We start from the raw sequence: 27,520 nt of genomic DNA on the forward strand, positions 1-27,520 counted from the left end.
TTTTAAAAAGAACATTTTTTAAAACTTTTAATGTACCAATATGATTTTTAAATAAATAACAAAAATATGGAAAGATCAATTTTAAAATGTCAGTCAGAAATAGCATGTCAATTCTTTTCAATTAGTTTGACACATCCTTATAAAGTGGTATAGTTTTGTTAGCGCTGCTGGATCTTTTTTACCGTATGGAATATTGTTTGTTTTATACGTCACTCTCAGAATAAAAACGATTTCTTTTTTAAAACTATGACACCATTGTACAATAACATTCTATGACGCAATAGACAGCATACCAAACAGAACATAGATTTTAACATAATACTGACAATTTAATCAATAGCTAAATTAAAGAATATATTCCTCTCAGCCATTTAAAATTGAACATATTTCCAATTCCACGGATAAAATCCATCCTTTCAACTGAACGTGTTAATCGATTACTGAGAGTCAATTTCACTGTAGCTGATGTGCTGTTTAAAGATCTACGATGGAAGGATACCACTAAATTAATGCAAATGGGAAAATGCAGCATCGAAACGATATCAAAAATTATTCTTATTACAATCAACGTCATATTTATTGTAAGTCTTCTTATATGTATTTTTTAACTATTGGTAAGATTCCAAAATTTTTTTAAATTTTCAATGTTAAAAAGTTGTTCAAAAGTTAACTTAAGTTGAAAAAAAACTGCATAACATTAAGCCGTTCTTGAAAGTGCAAAAAGCAATAAGAAACAAAAGAAAAAAATCAACCAACGTGCATTTGTTAAACATTTTTAATAACTTGTAACTGACATGAAATCTTTTCATTTAATCGCGACTAAAGCAAAGAAAACTGACTTTACTATTTGCTTTAATAAACGATTTTTCTTTATTGTTCAACTTTAACTTTGTAAATTTTGATTAAGAATTAAAGTATTTGAAGAACAAAATGTTAATTAATTCACTAATTTAAATGTAATCTTTTGTTTTTAGGCTATAGGATTTGTTATAGCAGCATTCGGGATAGTAGTTGCCTCCGGAAGTAACATATTTGGAGGCTATATTGAACCTTTATTTCGAGATGCAGGTGGAAATGAATCTGTTGGTTCCTTTTTTCTCTATGTAGCAATATCCGCTGCCGTTTTAGGCAGCCTTATTCTCGTAATAGCGTCAGTTGGAGCTTGTGGTGCCTGCTGCAATAAGAAATGTTTGCTGTATTCGGTAAGTTTGTATGTTGCACTTTCATCTATCTCAGCATTTTTTTTTTTGGCTATCCAAATTGATTCTGTTGTTGTTTGGGGTGTATAAAATCTTATTATTTGGCGTTTATTAAAACATGAAATATATATTTTAAGATAAAAATCCTTAAAAACACAGACAAACGCCTAAATATCAATAAACGTCTTTTAGTCATGTTATGCTTTATATATAGAATGTACTTGAAAGATAAAATCATAAATCGCTCACGTGGGAATTGCTTCAATTGTTTTCACAAGTCCAAGAAATTTACGTTGCACGCAAACTATTTAGTACCGATCTGTAATCTATACTACTATAACGTGTCTACCATCCTTTATTTTTTATGTTTGAACTTCTGAATAACCTTATCCAAGACCGATTGTACTTTCCTATACAATTTATGACTTCACTGTGCGGATTTCATTGCATAGCACCATCGTCGATTTTAGAGTTATCAGTTGGTTTGGTACATGTAATTTGAACTTACTTTGAGTAACTGTGATTTATAAAAACAAAAAAACAAAAACAAAACGATGTTGTATGACCTAGTGACTTGGATGTGAGCAACTAATTTTTATTACGATATTATATAATCTGTATTTCCTATATAATCAATATCATATTCTGAACAACTTTTATCGTCTGGAATTTTGTCAGAGGAAATACCTTAACAGGTGTCAGATTTTATTAATAAGTCAGTCTATGTTTTTTTTTATTTTCCTAGACTCGGTGCGATTTAAATTGACAAATTGTTAAGTCAACAGTTAAGTGTTGATAACCGTACGTTAACATGACAATGCAATTTAGGTTTTTTGTTATGTTGGGTTGATGCCACGTACGTATCAACAACTTTTTCTGAGGCTTATTGATATTAGAAAGGATCTAATAGAGGTTAAAAAAAATGACACTTCTCTGTTATAATTATGTTTTTGTTTCTTTACCATGGCATTGATGTTTCTTTATAGTTTTTAATAATTATTCAAGTTAAACAGAAAGAAATTTAATGTCATTAAAACGTGGGTTGTAAAAAATATACAATTAATTGACAAAAAAGCGGTGGACAAGGATTACAATTGTTCATGAAGTTTCAGAAGGTACATTAAATATTCAACAACAAACAGCTCAACTTTAGATATTACGGAAATAACCAAACAACAACATTCAAAACAAAATTAGACCATAATAGACATCTAAAGACATATTTCGTTTATATTTATCAGTAACTTAACCAACGGATTCCGGATGTGAACAAAGTTTAGACATATTGTCAATGCTTGTGACTTTGTCGTTGATTACTTTTGTCATATTCATGGTCTGTCTTACCTTCAATTTGAGGTTTTCCGATTTTTGTTATCCCTATGTGTCATCAAACGTAATCAAAATGAATAATTTACTGTGTATTTAAAAATACTACATCAACAGAATCAGAATTCACGTATTGTATGTCTGCATTCTTAAAGGAAAGACATCTATGTTTTACATTCTAATATATTGAAATTGGTGGAGCATTTTTTTGTATCTGGTACCTTTGGTTACTATTTACACCACTGAGACGATGTCACTGTTTGTAGAATTTTACCAGGCATAGACTACCTTATCCGTATTTGGCACTACTTTTTGGTACCTTTGATAACTATTTCTACTCCGAGGGTATCTCCAGCCCAGTAGTCAGCACTTCGGTTATGACATGAATAGCAATTATATGGTCATTTGTATGAATTAAGTGTTTGCAAATGTATGAATCATTCGAAATATTTAGGATTTTCTTATCCCAGGCATAGAGTACCTTAGCCGTATTTTGCACAGCTTTTTGGAATTTTGGGTCCTCAATGCTCTTTAACGTCATACTTGATTTCTAACTATTTTATCACCGCGTCACGAGTCTTATGTAGACGAAACGAGCGTCTGACATATCAACTTATAAACCGGGTACCATTGATAACTATTTACACTAATTGATCGAGGCCACTGCTGGTGGACGTTTAGTCCCCGAGAGTATCATCAACGCAGTAGTTAGCACTTTGGTGTTGACATAAATATCAATTATATGATACTTTTAATTTGTATAACTTAACTGTTTGCAAAAGTATGAATTATTCAGAACACTAAGGATTTTCTTATCCCAGATATATATTACCTTAGCCGTATTTGGCATAACTTTTTGGAATTGTGGGTCCTGTATGTTTTTCAACTTTATACTTGTTTGACTTTCTAACAATGTTGATCGGAGAGTCACTGATGAGTCATTTGTAGACGAAAAGCGTGTCTGTCGTTTCAAATTATAAGCCTGGTACCTTTGATAACTATTTAGGTACCAATACCTAGTAGGGAGTTTGGTTTCGCATTTTTGCCAGATTTAATGCAATGTTTACAAACACTTTTGTTGACGCAATTTTACAAAACAAAATGAGATGAAAGACATATGATTTTTATTGGATTTCTTGATAGATATATGTAAACAGTTTGAGAAAAGGTTTTACTTCAAAAGATTGAAATTCTTCTGGCCAAATATTGGGGAAATATATGACACCTTTACCTTTTTTGCAATATTTTATAACAAATAAATGCAGATTGTTGCCAAGGAGACATTAAAAAGAAATAATATTTTACCATTTTTACTACTGGATATAAAATCTATGGAAGAGTCTGATAACATACATATGCAAATATATGTCATAATCAGTAAGCTTAATTTGCAAATAAGCAATGAAAAGCGGATGCTACAATTTATGAGGGTAAATTTTGATATTTTTCCACTGGGTCGAGGCCACTGCTGGTGGACGTTTCGTCCCCGAGGGTATCTTCAGCCCAGAAGTGAGCACTTCGGTGTTGACATGAATATCAATTATATTGTCATTTTTATAAATTAACTATTTGCAAAAGTATGAATTATTCAAAATATTAAGGATTTTCTTATCCCAGACACAGAGTACTTTAATCGTATTTGGCACAACTTTTTTGGAATTTTAGTTCCTCAATGCTCATCAACTTTAAACTTGTTTAGCTTTCTTATTATTTTGATTAGATGAGTCATATGTAGACGAAACGCGCGTCTGTCATATCAAATCATAAGCCTGGTACCTTTGATACCTATTGTACCATATAAACTAATATATATGTAACAAGCTAATCAAGGTCATGTATGGGACAAACAAACGCGCTTTATGACGACAGTTTTCATAACTACTGTCCTGTTTTATTCTTGTGCAACATCTTTAAATAACCTAGATTGGAGATCTTAATTTGAATAGCGCATGCGTGATACATGTGTCTTGATTTGATTAGTGTAAATGCAGGTTTTAGTGTTATAATGTTAAAAAAAATAGTCATTTTCCACTTATATCGCGACTACGGGGAAGCAGATTGGGAAGGTTTGGAAGGAAACAAGATTAAGAAAATCTATTAAACATTTGACAGATTCAGTGATACAAAGAAATCTTACTGACATTTCATGAACATGGATTTTTTTGGGGTAAAATTCGATTTTGACCGCTCGAAACATATGCCTCTTAACTGGTTAAAAATTGAGCTTTTTATCAATACCCAATTTGTGTTTAAATTTATTTACAAATTTCTCATTTATGAATTCGCTTTCACCATAGGAACTAGTAGCATTTGGCAACTATCCGACTGATCGAAAATCCTTGATCCGATAATCACAAAAAATTTAATATAAACGTTTTCGAGATATATTTAAAATAGATTTTCCATAATAATGTAGATACATGATCTTTGTTCCTAAGCAGTGTATTTGATTAAAATGTAATTATATAGACTTTATAAAATTGGTTTGTTGACAAGTGAGATATTTGATCTTCAAGAGACGTGAAACAGTTTAACATGAATAAATTTTTAATGACAAATTATTGATAATCCATACATGTTGATATAATTTTCTTTTGAAATATCAGGAAATTTCCTTTAGTCTATTGATCAATCTAAATTCGGTAACAAGCCAATTATAAGTTAAATGTATGTAGCAACATATAAATAAGAAGATCTAGTATGATTTCCAATAATACGAGTTCCAACGGAGACCAAATAAAGTAGATGTAAGCAATTACAGGTCATGGTAACAAAAACCATCACGAGCAAAATGAAAAACGAAGAAAAGACAAACAACAGAAAACTAAAGATTCACTAACATGAACTCAACCAACAAACAACAGTACACAGAAAACTAAAGATTCACTAACATGACCTCAACCAACAAACAACAGTACACAGAAAACTAAAGATTCACTAACATGACCTCAACCAACAAACAACAGTACACAGAAAACTAAAGATTCACTAACATGACCTCAACCAACAATCAACAGTACACAGAAAACTAAAGATTCACTAACATGAACTCAACCAACAAACTGGGGAGGAATCTGGTGCTTTGGATTAGTGAGAATTTCTTGCTCAAATAGATATACCCGTCATTTTAGTATTGTTAAATACATTTACGAGTCATATACAGCAATTAAGCATCTTAAAATCAACCCTATTTATATATATGTTTTTTAAATATGTCTATTGGTTATTTGTGTCATTGGGATTGGGTCTCATTGACGTATTCACCAGATCTTCTATTATTTATACCACTTATACTGATGAAAAAAATATTTAATATTTTGCATCGATTGACGTATATGTGACATAGCATAAAATACAATTTGATAAGCTTGCTTTTGTCATTATAAAAGACCTCCAGAACATGTAGAGCAGCAACAATGCCAAACATTTAATTTGGTTTAAGTAAAACATTATGAATTGTTGAAAAGATTGTGTTTTTGCTTTAATGCCCTCATCATGAACACTCAAAGCCAAAATATCTGATTAAAAGGTATAATAAAAAGAATATTGGAACAGGCAAAGAAGTATGATCAAGAGTTAGAATTCTTTTTAATCTTTCTTTAGCAAGAATGCATGTGTGAGTGTGTTATCTTAAATCAATTTGCCTTTTTCTGCACAAATTTCTATTATTCATCGAAAACTAATTGTATTTAAAAAAAAAAAAGAATATAAGGGAAGTTGTACTTTAATTACGTATTCGAACGTACAAATAGCTGTTTTATGAATCATTGCTTAGGCAATTGAAAAACATCTGAATATTAAAACATTGATTGTAAATATTGACTGACAGAGTAGCAATGTTAGTTTAATTGAATTTGCAAAATTATTTTTCATAAGAAAATTTCAAATTACAAAATAAATCATGATAAAAACGAAACATTCACAATTGAGCGGATGCTACCATATCGGACTTCGTCTCGACCAAACTATACTGTCTTAATGTAGTATACGTTCATATCATGCATACACAAATATTTTTGATGAGCTTGCTATTAGTGCTCCATGCATATCAAAACATACTGGAGTAGAATATCCAAGAAAACAACTTAAAAAAAAAAGCTTTGAAAATTTGTCAGGCTTTTTCATACATATATCTTCTATATAAATCAGCATTGGCACAACGAACAGTACAAATACATGTAACGAACGGTACTAAAGGGAAAAAAGTATGAAATTATATGTTCAAGCCCTTACAGTTGTCTATAAGTGTTTACATCCACTTGCATTTTGATGGATAATTGTCTCATCGGAAATCATACTCCATGTCCTTATTTTAATATAAGAAGAATGACTCGTAAAGTGACATAACTAAAGGTGATTCGAGCTTTAATTTCTTTACCGTAAAGATGTAGGCAGACTTTTACTCTCAAGTATCCATATATTATCAATCCTTAATCTGTACAAAGCCGTTTATTTAGTCTATAAAATTCTTAACAAATTAGAGTATGCTCATATATTTGACCATATATTTATGACGTGAGGCCACCAAATGAGACTGAAGCAGAAACAGTCAAATCGTTTGGTGTAAAAATAATATTTATGTTGGTCCCACTGCTTGATTAGGATATAGTAACTGTTTGTTATGGACAATGTAATAGTATCCCTTGTTTCGGAACTACTCAATTCTGATACGTATCTAAATGTTTCTGTTAATGTTCTGCGATGATTGGGATGATAAATGCATATCCATTTTCTTTTGAAAATTCTTTTTTTTTTAAATCAAGATACTAATGTCATGTTTACTCGAGCTTTGACAAATAAAAAAAATTATAGTGAATGATCGAAATACCTTAAAAGCTCGGGAACAAAACGAAAACAGCAAACATTTTAATGGAGGAAATGTTTGAAATGTCAAAGCGGTATATGAAAGTTTTATGCAAATGGTTGCTTCCTTTCCCATAGAGTGAAAGAAATGTGATACAACGACAAATAAAAATGGCCATAAAATGTTATAGATCTATGTTTTAAAATGTTTTAAACAATGCTTAATTGACAAATAGATAAGTCATTCAGGCAATCCCGTTTAGTAATAATACGTTTTTACTAATGTGTATGTACCAACGTCGGTAACATGAAATGATTGATAAAGTTCATTGATCACTGATCTATTTGCTGATTTTACAATCCATTATATAAAAAACTTAGTACATATTGTTTAACTGCAAAAAATGTTTAAAAAGATCAATAAGTTTATAAAGTAAGTTCAACATTCACTTGCAATTAGTTAAATGACTTACAAATTTCAGAAAAAAATGCGAAACCAAAACTCTCTTTCTCTCTAAATATTCACGTACGCATTCAATTAGAAAGTTTACAGAGAATCATAAGCATTTCGAGTTTTTATATTAGAGAGTTTGAATTTTATCATTTTTTTTTATACAAATGTCTAACAAAGACACTGGCAATAAATTAGTTGTATTTTCAAACATATTGTTGATTGATACATTTATAGAAGGAGAGGTTTACATTGTCACCGCTCTCGGTTTCGCTACTTTTGAAGTACGTGCAATTCTCTCAGGTTTTGTCTTTTACCGTGGTTTGCATCTTATTAATCCTTTTATGAGATTATAACATTGATAAATTCTGTTGCCTCAATTTTAAAAACTGAAATTTTGACATATTTTACCAAATTTTTAGTATCTAACACCAAAAAGTATAAAAAGGACACCCTTAACCAACACCAAAAGTCTGTGTAAATTAGAAATTTATACTGTTCTACGAATACAAAAAACAAATCTTATTTAACGCATCATTCAAAAAAATTGAGCAAACATCTTTCTGTCAATGGAATGACATTAATGACCTTCGAACCTAAGCTTCTAATTAAACTGTTTACCTCTATCTGTATAACGGTTGACGACATGCTTTTAAAGTATTCCTATAATGTTGTGAGTGAAATGTGAATTTATTTAAAAGAAATCAAGGTGTATTGTACTTTCATAAGATGAACGACGTTTATTTATTAGTATCCAAAAAAATTTTACACTAGAAATTATTTTGATAAGTAAAATGATAATCTCAACATTTTAATCATGATTGAAAAGAAACCTCAAATTAACAAAGATATCAAATTCAAAACGGAAGGCCTCATATCGAATGACAAACACATCAAACGAATGGATAATAACTGAACGCAAGATAATAACTAAATGTTTCTGGTTTTCAAAGACTATTTAAACTGACCAGCTGGTTCGATATCTCCTGTGTACGTCATTCGCCCCGTACAGAAATAGTGTTGTTGTTTTGGTCCATTAGGTTTATGAAAAAATCATTTCTAAACTTGTGGACCTATTCATAAAAAGCAATAATTAAAATGTTGATAACATTGATATATTGATACTGTTAATAGAGACATCTACGTGAAAAAAAATCAAAACAGCAAGAATGATCATCATTTCATTAAAAAATCTATGGTTGTTTTTTTCCAATAGCGAGAGTTAATTACATGACAATCATCAGATAATCATATGCACTTAACCGTATTGAATACAGTCAATGTTATCGGCAATGACGTAATACGGATTAAAAACAACTTAAAATGCATCTTGTTTATCTGTACACGGTTATTTACCAGATCATATATACAACAAGCAACAAAATATTCTACTTAAACCAGACTGACAAGTTTTCAGATCATATTATCCTTCTAAGTCTTAAAGTATAATCACAATCCTAATACTTCATTAAGATGCAAATGACGATATACTACTTTTGCAGCTAGTTAAAATTTCAATGCACGCAAAAATTAATTGTGTTATTGCTTCGACGAGTTTAAACCGCAGTAACAATAAACGCAGTAGAATATCAACTAGAAATCCTTTTAAAACACTCTATATAGGATTGGTGCTTATCTTTTGAATCCTGCAATAGTATACGCCTGCTTATGAGATTGCGACTAATGAATAGTGAAAATATAGGCAAAATTTAATTCATTTTCATAGGTTCAACATCCTGCCACAATATTGGAAAGATGTATCACAAAGTTGGCCTTGTACATAAAATGAATTTCATCTTAATTCAAAGGGTAACTTTATTTCCATGTTGAAGCAATTGTTCGATTTCTTGTACATATCTCCAACCAATTTGACCATGGAACACGGTTTGTTGACGTCAAAACTGAAATCATATCTCGTGACGGAGAGTACTCGTGAAGATATCAGGGATTGGTTTGCTACATCTAAATATCTGTTTCTCAGTAGACATTGCAATCAAATTTCTTTTTAATTTTCTAGTTCATGAATTATCATTGTGCAAACGACTTATCACCCAATGATAACTTGACATTAGTATTATGACGGGTGCTTTAGGTGGAACAGAAATTTGTAAATGTTATAAGCACCATCGTGCAGTTCTTCTTGCTAATTTTGTTTGTTATATTTTGTTTACTCTAATTCGTTCTTTCAGTAAATTAATGATTTAAAGTGAGACAAAAAGCTTACAATTTACCAAAATAGCCATGCATTGGACAAAATATTGTCATAAATAAAAATAACGAAATAATCTAAAATTCGCAGTACTCTAGACAAGTTGTAAATATTTTTTTTTTAATTTTTGTCTCGAATTTCCAGACTTCAGGGACACAAAATTCTCAAAACAAGAAAACACAATTAGGTCTATTAATATCGACCTTTATTTTGAAGAATTCCTACAATTAAAACCAAATAAGCAAATATAATTGTACTACTGACTTTTTTAAAGTGAATTCGTTAAGACTTACCAACACATGCGAAAATTTCTATATCATATTAAAGGGAAAAAAAGTATGAAAGAATTCGCCATAGATCTAATGGACAACAATGTTTGTTTTTTTGTTTTTTTTTTTGTTTTTTTATTTTTTTTTATCAAATAGCAAATAAGCACGATACTCGTTTTAACTACTAAACTTAAAATAGCGTCAACATTGATCAACGGTTATTTCAGTACAAAAATCCACAATAGCAATGTAAGACATGCAACTAGTGATTTATGTATCTTCGAAGTGCTGTTTCGTGATATTCTGCAGAAACTTCATCTTTCAAATGTTGATTAAACATTCTGATATTGCAATATCATAGCACTAGGGCTGTATAGAGCTTGTAATTAAAATAAATTGTTAGAGTTCTCATAAAAGCTCTTCATTTAGGTTATCCCAACTATATTATACATAATCATTTCATAATACTTTAACAAAGTTTTTTTTATTTTTAGTATGTTGCAGCAATGGTTGTCATCTTAGTTATTGAGATAGCGTCAGTTGTTGTCTGTGTTTTAAAATGGGATTGGGTAAGTTATATTTGTTCTATATATGTGTTTTGTTAAAAATAGAAAACTTTAATTGTATCTTCAAAGTTTTAAAATGTCAACAAAGCAACAACTGGTTTACTGAACCTTTCAGTTTGAGCTTATTTTGTGATTATGTCATAGAAATATCGTCCTAATCTCTGTATGAGGTTCGGATTCTTACTCCGATATCTTCAATGACAATCTTTACAATTTTATGCTATTACAAAAACGTTTTTCTGCGCTTTGTACTAATATTACTACCATGCTCAATTGAAAGTTTCTTATAAAGGACTTTTCCACGAAAAAATGGATTCTCAGATAAAAATTCCTTGATTTAGGTAATGAAAAATCTTCCTTTGAGAAGAATCATACCGTTTCCAACAACAAATACATCTAAAACATCAAAGTGCGTGACTTTTAATTTGACAACATATTTTTTGAGTTTGGTAGATCGATATCTCAAATTTACATAAGCTCGTTACTTATTGTGCACCCTTACTGGTAGACTCGTTTTTGTACTCATATGAATCAGAATTCATACAAAACTTTCTAACAGAATAAAAGAAAAACAACCAGAAAAGTTTTTTAAATTCACTGACAGAAATATTTTAAATGTCTTGTCACTCAATAACCATTTCAAATAAGAAAAAAAACCAGACAAAGAATAGTAAAGAATACATAAAGACAAGAGTGGTATATCGCTGTTCAAAAGACATTAAAGACAACAAACAAAACAAAAAACTGAGCAACATAATCAAAACCTGGGTGTGATCTCAGTTGCGGATTCTGCTCCGCATGTGGTAGTCGTCGTATTGCTCATGTAAGTCAAATTCGGTAGGCCATATTCTGCGAAAAAGGGTCTGGATAGTAGTTATGACAATTGGAACATTATAACTTTTACCGTTACCATCATGGACTGGTTGCCTGACGTGTGAATAAACTCACTAGAGACATGTTTTCGCGGTCTTAGATCTTTAGATGTCCGATAGTGTCATTGTGATTGAGTGTGGCTTCTCAAGGTGGATGATAGATAAATTGTAGGATATACATGTTCCTACCCTATACGCCGATGCAACCGTCATTTAATTTGGATTTTATGTTATTCCCTCAGTTTGATTTATATCTACTTACTTGATGTATGATGCAGGAAAGTAGGTTGACTACTGTTGCCTACATTTATGAACGAATAATGATGCCTCCTCTAAATGTTTTGCCGTATGGGCTATACCAAACTTTAACACAGAGATGTAAGGTACCAAAGTGACATTAAATATAAAAAAGAAGATGTGGTATGATTGCCAATGAGACAACTGTCCACAAGAGACCAAAATGACACAAACATTACAACAATGTAAAACAATTCAAACGAGAAAACTAACGGCCTTATTTATATAAAAAAAAAATAACGAAAAACAAATATGTAACACACAAACAAACGACAACCATTGAATTACAGGCTCCTGACTTGGGACAGGCACATACTCTGAAAGTACTTTAATTCGTGGGTATCATTTTCGTGGTTTGAGCAATTTTTACATGTTCAAAATTAAACTTTGACCCGTGTAAATCGTAGTGATAACACTAATTAACCCATGATAAAGTGTTCAACAGATTAAAGACCATCAACGGTGTTAATTAGGCAATAAACATGTCATCTAAAGAAAACAGTAACATAAACAAATGCTATAAACGTATCTTGAATTGCCAAACAATTCAAAATCAAGCCCAGCATGAAATAATATTATTTCCCATATGCACGAGAACTATGAGGATATATAATAAACACTTTATCTACTAGCATTTCAAAACCGGAAATCTGACTAGCATCGATCAAATATATTTTTTATGAGAATCGAAAGATCAAAAACTGTACAGTTTAGGTTATTAAAGATTAAATGGGTATAATCATGCATGCGGTTCTAGTTCAGTGACTGATATTAAAGTATTCTCAGATTTGGCATTATTCAATATATTCTCTAGATCATATCAGTAATCAAACCTACCGATGGGGATCTTTCAATGCCTTGATTTGGACAATGGCTGTTTCATTTCGTTGGACACTTAAATTCGTGGATAAAGTCATCCAAGAAAACCACGAAAATTGGTACCCCACGAAAAAAGTACTTTCACAGTACATAAATAATGTGGCGGGGTTAAACATGTTAGCCAGATCCCAACCCTCCCCTAACCTGGGACAATGGCATAACAGTACAACATAAGAACGAACTATAAAAATCAGTTGAAAAAGGATTAACTCATCAGATGGAAAAAAATACAAGTGTTAAAACTCATTAGTCGATCAGAACCATAAGGTCCCGGGATGTTGAGTCATTTCAAGAAACAATGATCATGTGACAAGTAAACTCATTATTATCTAACTTTCATTACTGTTGATAAATGGGGAATTTGCAAGGAGCCATCTACCCAGAAAACATACTCTTAATTATATTGTTTTCTAATATATAACTGCACACATTTCTCCAGGGTTTTTAACCTGTGTATAGCTAACGTTCTTACTGTCCATTTAATAGTCTTTAATATTTTAATGATCTAAAATGTTTTACATGACTATTTTGTCTCTAGAACATACAATGACCAATCAACACGCACCTTCTCTAAAATCGACGCTGTATACCTTCATTAGCCTCGCAATCAACACAGTGTTCAACATACCGAAGCGAACAAAACCACTGTGTATGATGTATTTCTTTTATAAATTACAGTTCAATTAAGCAACATCTAGGAAAACCAACGCGTTATCTATCGACCCCGCTAAAATTTGCTGATATTATTAAAACTGTTTTAATAAGTTTTACAATTGATAGCTGAATTTTCATATTGTATTGAAATTCATCCTTAAACATATATATATATATATATATATATATATATATATATATATATATATATATATATATATATATATATATATATATATATATATATATATATATATATATATATATATATCTGGCAATATATGCCTTAATAATGTACGAATAAAGCTCTTAATCATATCTAACTTTTTAAATATGATAATCAAAAAGTTAAGTAGATATCAATAGTTTTTTATCCTTAAATATATATACTTCCTTAATTTTGAGAAAAATAACATTTTTCATTCAGATAACTACAGACGCTATATTTTATTAAAACTTATGAATATATCACAATAGTAAAGCATACGATGTGTTATCTAGAAATCTTATCGTTGCCTCATTGATTTTTACTCCATATTGAATTTTAACTTGTTTTGATTGTTTTTTTGATCGGTAATATTTTCATCTATTTCTAAATTTATTTATTTTTTCTTTTTCTTTTTCTATCTACATTTAACTTGTACCTGTTTCTGTATATGCTAGTAAGCAAAATTTTCGGAATTTTCTGTTTTAATGCTCCTCAATATCGCAATTGATTTGATTTGATTTGATTTGCCCGTTTTCCTGTTCTAGCGCTACTGATAGGTCTGTTATAAACGAAACTCTCGAAGTGTGGAATAAATTATACTACACAATCGCTGTGTTCATGAAACTGCTGGAGGACGTTTTGCAACTCTACGGTATCTCTAGTCAAGTAGTGTAGTCAGCAGTGTTTTGTTGACATGTAGTATTATTGATTTTTTCCTTTTTGTAAACTTATTATATAAGAATAGCAATAAAATCAGGTTTAATCTACCACCATGTTGTACCAAGGCAGGAAAATGACAGTTGTTAACTATTCGCCTGATGTGTTTGAGCTTTTGATTTTGCCATTTGCTTCAGGATTTTCCGGTTAAAATATTCCTAGTTTGGTATTCTTGTTATTTTACTTTTCATTGTTTCTTAAAATATTGAATTACTAGAATCCGAAATACTGAAAACGTCCTCACCAGACATAAAAATTTCCTAAAATTTATGATTACATAGTGTTTAGGAAGTATACGCAACATGGAACACTACGTTACTAGTTTCACTTAGGGGTAAATGAATGGGCATATTTTAAAACTCATTAGTGTAGACCGTGTTATGCTGTATGTTTGTACGCTCTGCGACAATTAATTAATTTTTAAACAATTTTCTAAAACATGTATCTTTATTTCCTTATCAAGGTTGAATCTCAACTGAAAAGTGCCTTACAGATATCCATAAATGACCAGTATGCTGGATCCTCAGCAACAGATCCGATATCTGTGGCATGGAACTATGCATTTGTTACGGTATGTACTATCATTACCGTACATTGTCAAAATGTTGATCAAATCTTTTCCTTTGAGTATAATAGAGTCTACAAAATTATCACATTAACTTTAACGTACCTATATTTATTTTTATTCACTTTACATTTTTTTGTACATATATTTACAGAGTAAAATGTATATTCTGTTTAAACAATTAAGCAGGCTCGAGGTACAAAGATATGGTACAAAAATCAACCAAAGAAATCCATTAGGTTTGGCCCCAATAACTTTTAAAATGTTAATATCATTGAAAAAGCTCAAAATGATCTCCCTTTGGTGCAAAAGTGTCATTTTTATGCCCCACCTACGATAGTAGAGGGGCATTATGTTTTCTGGTCTGTGCCTCCGTTCGTTCGTCCGTCCGTCTGTGCGTCCGTCTGTGCGTCCGTTCGCTTCAGGTTAAAGTTTTTGGTCAAGTTAGTTTTTGAAGATGTTGAAGTCCAATCAACTTGAAACTTAGTACACATGTTCCCCATGATATGATCTTTCTAATGTTTTGACCCCAATTTCGTGGTCCACTGAACATAGAAAATGATAGTGCGAAGTTCAGGTTAAAGTTTTTGGTCAAGGTAGTTTTTGATGAAGTTAAAGTTACATCAACTTGAAACTTAGTACACATGTTCCCTATGATATGATTTTTCTAATTTTAATTCCAAATTAAAGGTTTAACCCCAATTTTCACGGTCCACTGAACATAGAAAATGATATTGCGAGTGGGGCATCCGTGTACTATGGACACATTCTTGTTTGGTATTAAAATTAAAATATCTTTTTAATTCATCGGTGACCTATATTTTTTGTTATTGTTTTCATATAAGCTGTTCATAAACTAAATAATTGTAAAATTTAAGCGAATTCTGTAATTAAGTTCTTTTTTTATTTCGATATTACCTCTATTTCTCCTATCAGTTCAACAGAAAAAAAGGCCATTAACAAAAATGTATGCTTCTTTCGGATGCAGATTGTGAGCTTAAATGAACGGTGACCCCATTAATTATTTCATTTTTCTATTAAGTATATGATAAAATTCATTTATAGAAAAATATAGCGGTATCCTATATAAGAAACAAAAGATTTTTACCCGCGAGCCCCCTTAAACATGGCTGTTTATATTTGACACATCATTGCAATTTGTCATGTTGGATGCACCGATGAAAAATCAGAAGTTTTAACATCTTATTTTGATCTGCGCTTTTCCTTTGTCTTACAAATATGAGTTTGGTTAAGGTTTAGAATGTTAATTTGATTTACAAAAAAAAAACAACAAGAAGATTTCTTCATCATGCATGTTCATATATTTCATAATGAGTGTGAATTGTTTTTAGATTCAAATCAACTGATGTAAGGCATACACGCGATTCTACGTCAGAATCAATATGAATCTATTCATTCGGTCCCAGTACCTAAAATCTTTCTATCCTTTATGGTGGGTTTAACATATATAGATAAATAAAAAGATAAGAAAGCAATGATATGTGCCTTTTTGAGCTTCTTTGTTTAAAATGTGTGGTTTTTTTTTTTTTTATCGTGATAAAGATTATAACACAATGTTCACTGCTGTATCCCTATTTTTTGACGTTGTTACCTATTATGTCTCTGTTTTGATCACGCATCATTGTCAATATAATCAAATCTGGTGTGACTGTCATACAAGTGAGAGGTTTAGCTAGCTGTAAAACCAGTTTCAATCCGCCATTGTCTACATAAGAAAATGCCTGTACCAAGTCAGGAATATGACAGTTGTTATCCATTCGTGTGATGTGTTTGAGCTTTTGATTTTGCCATTTGGTTAGGGACTTTCCGTTTTGAATTTTCCTCGGAGTTCAGATTTTACTTTTGAATATCGTTAGTTATCAACTTGAGTTATTCAATTCAAAAAATATTGATTAAGTCGTCTTTCTCTTATCAAAAAGTCTGCTAAAATATTTTCTATTTCGCAAGCTGTATTTCAAATATATTTCCGCTCACGATATTGAAAATAGTGTGTCATGAACCCATACTATTGTAAAACAGACCAAATCAATGTATGACAGATGTTTTCCATTCGGTTGATGTTTTTGAGATTTTGGTTTTGCAATTTGATAAGGGATTTTCCTCTAAGGTCGGTATTTTTGTTATCTTTACTTTCTCCAACCTTTTTTTACGCATCAGAATGACACCAACTTTGTCAATAAAGACATTTTAGGTGATAAATGCCAGTGTTTTGTTTCGATGGAAGAAATCACTGATTACGTTTGCCAATGGTCCGTAGTGATCTTCATGATATTTAGCAGTCGCCATTTCCCTTACGAGTAGTCATAAAATAATACCGCACTTTCGTGACACAATGTAGGAAATGCCTTGGAAATCAAGGGTTCTTAATCTCTTATCAATACCACACTCCGTTTGATGGGATATAAGAAATATCTATTCATAGAGGGAATAGATAACAGGTCACAACTATAAGAAAGTACTTGTTAGATGATTTTTAAATAGAAACAAGAAGATGTGGTATGATTGCCAATGAGACAACTGTCCACAAGATACCAAAATGACACAGACATTAACAATTTTGGGTCAACGTACGGCCTTCAACAATGAGCAAAACCCATACCACATAGTCTTCTATTTAAAAGGCCCCGATATGACAATGTAAAACAATTCAAACGAGAAAACTAACGGCCTTATCTATAATACTAAAATTACGAGGTCCAATTTGTCAGCCGTCATCACGTAAAAACGACGAATAAAAAAAATTCAACTTTATATATAACTAATATAGTACAAAGGTGTAGATTAAAACTTACACCACTCCAGGCCCTTTTGTTTTCCACGTAATTAATATTGCCAATAATTAAGAAGTTCCGGGTCGAGTCCGATACCGATACCAATAGTATATTCACCTGTTATCGATTACCTCATCTGTACGTTCCGCATCTGACAGGCGCACCACCAAACGGTGTATTCAGGATTAATATGCTATATAGTATTACACGGGTCATAATCACAGGGTTGATACTACTTAATTGTCGAATTGTTACCTTTTGTAGTATTTTAATCAGTTAGACTTTCTAAGATAACAATACGAATACTAAAAATCTGGACTAAAATAAGACGTATAGGTACAGTTTTCAATTTGTTAGCGGGCATGACGTAAAACAGCGAATCAAAAAATTCAATATTTATAATTAATATAGGACAATGCTGTTGATTAAAAAATACTCCATTCCAGGACCTTTTGTTTTCCAAATAATTAATATTATCAATAATTGATAAGTTCCAGTTCGACGGGTTCAAACAGAAAGATTTGAAAACAGAGAAAACTGTATCTTATAATCAGCATGACTTTATCAGATGACAATACTAATACTAAAATAAGGCTTGCGCATAGTTATATACTTTAATTCAGTCATGGACCCGCGATATACGGGTGTGTTCTAGTTTATATAAAAAATGAACGAAAAACAAATATATAACACATAAACAAAGACAACCACTGAATTACAGGCTACTGACTTGGGACAGGCACATACATAAATAATGTGACGGGGTTAAACATGTTAGACCCAATAAAGGATTTTTTTATCAGCTCACCTGGCACAAAGGGTCAAGTGAGCTTTTCTCATCACTTGGTGTCCGTCGTCTGTCGTCTGTCGTCCGTCGTTAACTGTTACAAAAATCTTCTCCTCTGAAACTACTGGACTAAATATAACCAATAATGGCCACAATCATCATAAGGGTTTCTTATTTCAAAAATGTGTCCGACGACCCTACCAACCAACCAAGATGGCCGCCATGGCTAAAAATAGAACACAAGGATAACATGTAGAGTTTGGCTTATATCTCTGAACCCAAAGCATTTAGAGCAAATCTGACACGCATTAAATTGTTTATCAGGTCAGGATATATCTGTCCTGAAATGTTTAGACAAATCGGACAATACTTTGTTGAGTTGCTGCTCCTGAATTGGTAATTTTAAGAAAATTTTGCAGTTTTTAGTTTTTATCTGTAATATTATTATAGATAGATATAAATTGTAAACTGCAATAATGTTCAGCAAAACAGGATCTACAAATAAGTTATCCTGACCAAAACGGTCAATTGACCCCTTAAGGAGTTATTGTCCTTTATGATAATTTTTGACAAATTTTTGTAAATTTTTGTAATCTTACAAAATCTTCTCCTCTGAAACTACCAAGACAAATTTATCCAAACCTAGTCACAATCATTATTAGGGTATATAATCTTGAAAATGTGTCCGATGACCCGGCCAGAAAACCAACATGGCCACCATGGCTTAAAATAGAACGTTTGGATTAAATGCAGTTTTTGGCTTGTTTCTCTGAAAATAAATCATTTAAAGCAAAATTGTCACGGTAAAAATGTTCATCAGGAAATGATCTATCTGTCCTGACATTTTCAGACGAATCAGACAAGCTTTGTTTGGTTTCTGCCCCTGAACTAGTAATTTTAGGAAAATTTTGCCGTTTTTGGTTATTATTTTGAATATTATTATAGATAGAGATCAACTGTAAAGAGCAATAATGTTCAGCAAAGTAAGATTAAGAAATAAGTCAACATAACCAAAATTATCAATTGACCCCTTAAGAAGTTATTGCCTTTAAAGTAAAATTTAACATTTTTTTGTAAATTTTTGTAATCTTTTACAAAAGCCTTCTCCTGAAACAACTGAGACAAATTGAACCAAATTTGGTCACAATCAGCATTATGGTATGATGTATCTAGTTTAAAAAAATGTGTCTGATGACCCTGCCTGTCAACCAACATGGCAGACATGGCTAAAAAAAGAACATAGGGGGGAAATGTAGTCTTTCACTTATCTATAATACTAAAATTACGAGGTCCAATTTGTCAGCCGTCATCACGTAAAAACGACGAATAAAAAAATTCAACTTTATATATAACTAATATAGTACAAAGGTGTAGATTAAAAATTACACCACTCCAGGCCCTTTTGTTTTCCACGTAATTATTATTGCCAATAATTAAGAAGTTCCGGGTCGAGTCCGATACCGATACCAATAGTATATTCACCTGTTACCGATTACCTCATCTGTACGTTCCGCATCTGACAGGCGCACCACCAAACGGTGTATTCAGGATTAATATGCTATATAGTATTACACGGGTCATAATCACAGGGTTGATACTATTTAATTGTCGAATTGTTACCTATTGTAGTATTTTAATCAGTTAGACTTTCTAAGATAACAATACGAATACTAAAAATCTGGACTAAAATAAGGCGTATAGGTACAGTTTTCAATTTGTTAGCGGGCATGACGTAAAACAGCGAATCAAAAAATTCAATATTTATAACTAATATAGGACAATGCTGTTGATTAAAAAAATACTCCATTCCAGGACCTTTTGTTTTCCAAATAATTAATATTATCAATAATTGATAAGTTCCAGTTCGACGGGTTCAAACAGAAAGATTTGAAAACAGAGAAAACTGTATCTTATAATCAGCATGACTTTATCAGATGACAATACTAATATTAAAATAAGGCTTGCGCATAGTTATATACTTTAATTCAGTCATGGACCCGCGATATACGGGTGTGTTCTAGTTTATATAAAAAATGAACGAAAAACAAATATATAACACATAAACAAAGACAACCACTGAATTACAGGCTACTGACTTGGGACAGGCACATACATAAATAATGTGACGGGGTTAAACATGTTAGACCCAATAAAGGATTTTTTTATCATCTCAACTGGCACAAAGGGTCAAGTGAGCTTTTCTCATCACTTGGTGTCCGTCGTCTGTCGTCTGTCGTCCGTCGTTAACTGTTACAAAAATCTTCTCCTCTGAAACTACTGGACTAAATATAACCAATAATGGCCACAATCATCATAAGGGTTTCTTATTTCAAAAATGTGTCCGACGACCCTACCAACCAACCAAGATGGCCGCCATGGCTAAAAATAGAACACAAGGATAACATGTAGAGTTTGGCTTATATCTCTGAACCCAAAGCATTTAGAGCAAATCTGACACGCATTAAATTGTTTATCAGGTCAGGATATATCTGTCCTGAAATGTTTAGACAAATCGGACAATACTTTGTTGGGTTGCTGCTCCTGAATTGGTAATTTTAAGAAAATTTTGCAGTTTTTAGTTTTTATCTGTAATATTATTATAGATAGATATAAATTGTAAACTGCAATAATGTTCAGCAAAACAGGATCTACAAATAAGTTATCCTGACCAAAACGGTCAATTGACCCCTTAAGGAGTTATTGTCCTTTATGATAATTTTTAACAAATTTTTGTAAATTTTTATAATCTTACAAAATCTTCTCCTCTGAAACTACCAAGACAAATTTATCCAAACCTAGTCACAATCATTATTAGGGTATATAATCTTGAAAATGTGTCCGATGACCCGGCCAGAAAACCAACATGGCCACCATGGCTTAAAATAGAACGTTTGGATAAAATGCAGTTTTTGGCTTGTTTCTCTGAAAATAAATCATTTAAAGCAAAATTGTCACGGTAAAAATGTTCATCAGGAAATGATCTATCTGTCCTGACATTTTCAGACGAATCAGACAAGCTTTGTTTGGTTTCTGCCCCTGAACTAGTAATTTTAGGAAAATTTTGCCGTTTTTGGTTATTATTTTGAATATTATTATAGATAGAGATCAACTGTGAAGAGCAATAATGTTCAGCAAAGTAAGATTTAGAAATAAGTCAACATAACCAAAATTATCAATTGACCCCTTAAGAAGTTATTGCCTTTAAAGTAAAATTTAACATTTTTTTGTAAATTTTTGTAATCTTTTACAAAAGCCTTCTCCTGAAACAACTGAGACAAATTGAACCAAATTTGGTCACAATCAGCATTATGGTATGATGTATCTAGTTAAAAAAAAATGTGTCTGATGACCCTGCCTGTCAACCAACATGGCAGACATGGTTAAAAAAAGAACATAGGGGGGAAATGTAGTCTTTCACTTATCTATAATACTAAAATTACGAGGTCCAATTTGTCAGCCGTCATCACGTAAAAACGACGAATAAAAAAATTCAACTTTATATATAACTAATATAGTACAAAGGTGTAGATTAAAAATTACACCACTCCAGGCCCTTTTGTTTCCCACGTAATTATTATTGCCAATAATTAAGAAGTTCCGGGTCGAGTCCGATACCGATACCAATAGTATATTCACCTGTTACCGATTACCTGATCTGTACGTTCCGCATCTGACAGGCGCACCACCAAACGGTGTATTCAGGATAAATATGCTATATTGTATTACACGGGTAATAATCACAGGGTTGATACTACTTAATTGTCGAATTGTTACCTATTGTAGTATTTTAATCAGTTAGACTTTCTAAGATAACAATACGAATACTAAAAATCTGGACTAAAATAAGGCGTATAGGTACAGTTTACAATTTGTTAGCGGGCATGACGTAAAACAGCGAATCAAAAAATTCAATATTTATAACTAATATAGGACAATGCTGTTGATTAAAAAATACTCCATTCCAGGACCTTTTGTTTTCTAAATAATTAATATTATCAATAATTGATAAGTTCCAGTTCGACGGGTTCAAACAGAAAGATTTGAAAGCAGAGAAAACTGTATCTTATAATCAGCATGACTTTATCAGATGACAATACTAATACTGAAATAAGGCTTGCGCATAGTTATATACTTTATTTCAGTCATGGACCCGCGATATACGGGTGTGTTCTAGTATCTCTGAAACTTAAGCAAACGTGTAACGGTTGCATTATTTCATGCATCAATTGTAAATAAAAATATCAGGTGAGCGACACAGGGTCCTTGAAGCCTCTATTTTATTTGTGCGTCAATACCCGGGGTCAATACCTTATGATGACTTTTAAATCTTTAATGTTATTCCTATGATGAAATTTGCAACCAACAACATATTTATACATAACAGAAGATGTAATCAAAGAAACACATAGAAGCTTCTCTACAAACTACATGAATTTGCATAATTTCTACCTCATCTGTGAAGACAATGATTTTTTGGAAATCATTTATTAATCTTTTTCAATTATTCTTGACAGTTTCATTGCTGTGGTGTGTATAACTCTACTGACTTGTCGTCTGCTAAGAAATGGAATTCAACAAAGAAAATACCAGACACGTGCTGTATTGTAACAGGAAATTTTCCTGACCAAAGTGGTCCCACTGATCCTTCATGTCCCAACAAACCAACAACAGGAAACTCTCATGCACACAAGGTACGGACAATTACTTTTGATTGTTTCTTTTTTAATTGCACTGCATTTAGCTTGTATTTTTGTTTTTGTTTGATTAAAATTAATACAAAAAGGTATCTACGATTAGAATGGAGTTGATACAGTTGAAATCGTCACCTTTATCTTGGGACATTTTAAGTTTTGAAATTTATATTATATCATATGAAAAACGTTGATATTGTTTGGATAACTTACCTTACATAATTCGAAAAACAACATGAACTGCTTTTGTGCCAATCTGAAAGCATGACACATAAGGAGTTTTAACAGGTAAATATGTTGATGATGATGATTGAAGTCTGTTTGCTGTTCAGTGGTAAATTACGAAGAAGTAATTGCATAGTCAAGGGAAAAAATGTTAATATGATATGAAGCCCACTGAGCACTAAAACGATTCACTGATCAGAATAAGCAGGTGCAAATTCCAAAGGTTACATTGTACATATCATCTTGGTCGCGACCAGTATTTGTTCTTACTGCTAAATTCCGCGTGCTCAGCAAACATTGAGCTAATACAAAAAAGTAACCAAAGTGTTTTATCTGGTCGGTGATCGAAGATTCAACCATCAATAATCGTGGCGGGCATATTTAAAACCGTTGCGGTTAAAATGTTATAGTAATGATAGTTTTTTTCTTTTTTTTTTAACTTTTGCTTGAATTTAAACACTTCGACAGGAAAGCAGTATGGTCATTAACAGACTCGTGTGACAGCAAATCTTTTGCTGAATGTGAAAAGAACCGTTTTTTTCGAAAGTATTTGGCACAAATGAAATCATACTAATTAGAGGTGTTAAACATGTTAAATGATTCAGAACATTTTATCTTTTTTTCTCGTAATTTTAGCGGATTAATTCGAACATATCTGATTTTCAAAAAACTAACTATAATGCTTTTAAAATAAAAGTTCGAGGATAAATACACCAGCAGTGATATCAATCTTAAAAAGCATATCAATGATAAACATGCCGACTGTGTTTGAATTGATTAATAAAGGCAACAGTAGTATACCGCTGTTCAAAAATCGTAATTCTATGGACAAAAAACAAAATCGGGGAAAACAAACTAAAACTGAGGGAAACGCATTAAATATAAGAGGAGAACAACGACACAACATTCAAATGTAACACACATAGCAACGGACTAAACTTTTAGGAATAAATGTAGAATTTCCATTATTTTATATGGCTGTTTATGTTTTTTCTAGGGCTGTTATGAATCTATCCTGGACTTAATATTACAATACAACGATTATATAATAGGCATTTCGGCTGCGATTGCTACACTGCAGGTTGGTCTCATTAATATACTGATACAGCTGTTTAGTTCTATCTATAACAAAATCAAAAGTTGTTGAATTAATCTATTCTTTAGGATTCGAGAGTCACTGATGACTTTTTTGTAGACGAAACGCGCGTCTGGCGTGCATACTAAATTTAGTCCTGGTATCTATGATGAGTTTATTTACAACCACTGGGTCGATGCCACTGCTGGTGGAGATTTATTTCCCCGAGGGTATCACAAGCCCAGTAGGCAGCACTTTTTGTGCCGACATGAATTGTCATTGGTATGGTTATATTTATAAATTAACTTTTCACAATTTTTTTAATTTTTTGAAATACTAAGACTTTTCTACCTCAGGCATAGATTACCTTAGCAGTATTTGGCAAAACTGTTAGGAATTTTGGTTCTCCATGCTTTTCAACTTCGTACTTTATTTGGCCTTTTTAACTTTTTTGGATTCGAGCGTCACTGATGAGTCTTTTGTAGACGAAACGCGCGTCTGGCGTATATACTAAATTTAGTCCTGGTATCTATGATGAGTTAATTTATTCTTTAAGGTCATATGATACAGTTTCGATCTCACGATGAATTTTTTACGAAAATTTGCATTGAATCTATTTTTCATCTAAAAGTTTACCTTCATGTGCTTCTTTAAGAAACAAAAGGGGTCGAATTTTTAGACATTTACCCAAAACTTCATTTCTATCCATTGGATAGATACACCTAACTTTTTTTAAGAAACATTATGAAAATCTTTTTTACATAAATATGCTCTTCATATGAACACCAATTCTATGGAATTGTTTTTAGCAAAGTTTCGGGATTTTAGAAGAAAAAAAAACGGCATTTTTTGCGGTATATTTAATTGAGTTAAATTTAAAAAAAAATCAATGTTGACTTTTTATTAAAATTGGTACAAATAATCTGCATATGTAATCAAACCCAACGCCTTTCCCAAAACAAGGGTCCATGTAGTTTTCAATTAAAATCAGTTTAAATCATTGAGTAGAAAAATGCATATTTTCCAGTCATAGTTTAACGTCGCAAAAATAACATTTTTCGTAAGCAAGGTCATAACCTCCCCTGTAACTGTATCGTATGCCCTTTGCATCAACACTAATTCAAATATTGACCATGCAGGTTCTGTAATTTAATACCGTTATCGGTTTTCGACCTCTTAAAATCTTCCATAGTTTTGGTGGGTTAGCACGTTAATTGTCATTTTACATCACATGCAGTTATTCGAAAAAATGAATAAAAAAAGATAAAACATGGCTTTTTGTTTAAATAGGCTGATACATATCTTTAACATTTATGTACATATTCATGTACTTGCAATATAACGAAGATGGTGTATTTTTGCAAAATAGTGCAGGACAAGAGTTTATCTATGTTATCTCTTTATATATCTGTATTGGGCGGAGCAATGCATTATTTGATTAACATATCTCTGAGGAGAAATCGTATTTAATGATTGTACATTTAGAACAAAAAACTTTAATCTAACTGAACTGAACTTTTGTACCTGACCATTGAATGTCATGTCATTTTTGTACAATTATAAATATTTATTACAGATATTTACACTAGTTGCTGCCATCGTGATAGCTAGGACAAGAAATAAAATTCGTCCAACGTGACAAAACTAACCTGCATTACAGCTCCTTTATGAAGTGACCCTTTCATTACAGATTGTAGTATGGTTTAATTAAATTCGTTGGCAGTCGAAGTATATGTTATAGTTAATTACCTGAACATGGGAATAATATTATGATTTATCAGAAAAAATTATTAAATTGACTGTTAATAAATAAATATTTTTATGAAACTAAGGTTTCAAATATCTTATGCTAAGCTGACCGTAGATTGATGTGACTACATTTTGTTTTTGTCGTGTAGCTTTTCGGCTGCTGCGGTTCTTATATATATTTGACTTTCAAATATTCAGCTTTGAGCGTTCCTGATGAAATTTAATTTTCTTCTAGCGCATTGGATTTGTAAAGTTTTGCATTCTCTTTTTCAACATTAGTATGGTAATTATATTGAAATAAGAAGAACTGTACTGAAATATGAAGGAGATTACCTAAACACTGTCATGCTAATGCTATTATCTCCGATATATTATGGATACCTTAAAAGCTATGTACTATTATCAATTCTTAATGTTTTTTCTTACTTTTTAAAAGAAATATATGTATTCCTTTGTCGACTTTGACCAAAAACGTTGGATAGAAAAAAAACAACATCAATATTTTTCAATTAGATGGTACAGGAATAAATGAGATCAAAACCTAGGAAGATATGCAAATTATTGTATTTAATTGATTTTGTATCAAATATGCACCGATTGAAACCGGGAATCAAAAGTAAAATGGTAATAGACGCTGCAACTACTTCTTCCTGCTTTACAAGCTAATCAAGTACAATGTTAATTCCAATGTCATTCTCCTTCTATGATGAGATCTGAACTGTGTGAAAAGAGTCACCTATTTTATTTCTTGTCCTGCCGTTTTCGAGTTCGTTAATTTATTATAAGCGGAATCCTTTTGATATTTATGCTATTAGGACGACGTTCGAAAACAAAATCTCATTAGTGTGTATAGTATCAAGGTATAAATATCTAAACAAAGTTTTCTTTTTCGTTCTTGGTAAGTGACAAAACTAATTAGTCAACCATCAAGGTAAATCATTTCCCAAAAGGACCATAAGTATTACGTCGGAGATCTTGTATTATCAATTTCTGACGTGAAAGCAGAAAGCATGATATGTTTCTTGTTAATTATATATAAGCTTTAAATTTGTATTGTTCATATTTTGAATAAAATGTTACACTTGCGTAAATTAATGTATTCATGAACATGATTGTTTTTAGTTAGATAATTAATAATGCAATCACCATGATTTTTACTGGACACGTAAGCACCTGAATAAACATT

At 31.6% G+C, this 27,520-nt stretch overlaps 1 protein-coding gene across 1 annotated transcript; it reads left to right on the forward strand.

Annotated features, from left to right (window-relative positions):
- Positions 1 to 401: 401 nt before the first annotated feature.
- On the forward strand, positions 402 to 27,520 carry LOC143080809 (23 kDa integral membrane protein-like). The gene is made up of 7 exons (XM_076256866.1): positions 402 to 581; positions 975 to 1,202; positions 10,752 to 10,826; positions 14,914 to 15,021; positions 23,109 to 23,285; positions 24,508 to 24,591; positions 26,162 to 27,520. The coding sequence occupies exons 1-7, from the start codon at positions 510 to 512 to the stop codon at positions 26,222 to 26,224; spliced, it is 807 nt and encodes a 268-aa protein (XP_076112981.1). The 5' UTR covers positions 402 to 509; the 3' UTR covers positions 26,225 to 27,520.

This window comes from Mytilus galloprovincialis, chromosome 6, assembly GCF_965363235.1.
Source record: "Mytilus galloprovincialis chromosome 6, xbMytGall1.hap1.1, whole genome shotgun sequence".
NCBI classification, from domain to species: Eukaryota; Metazoa; Mollusca; class Bivalvia; order Mytilida; family Mytilidae; genus Mytilus; species Mytilus galloprovincialis.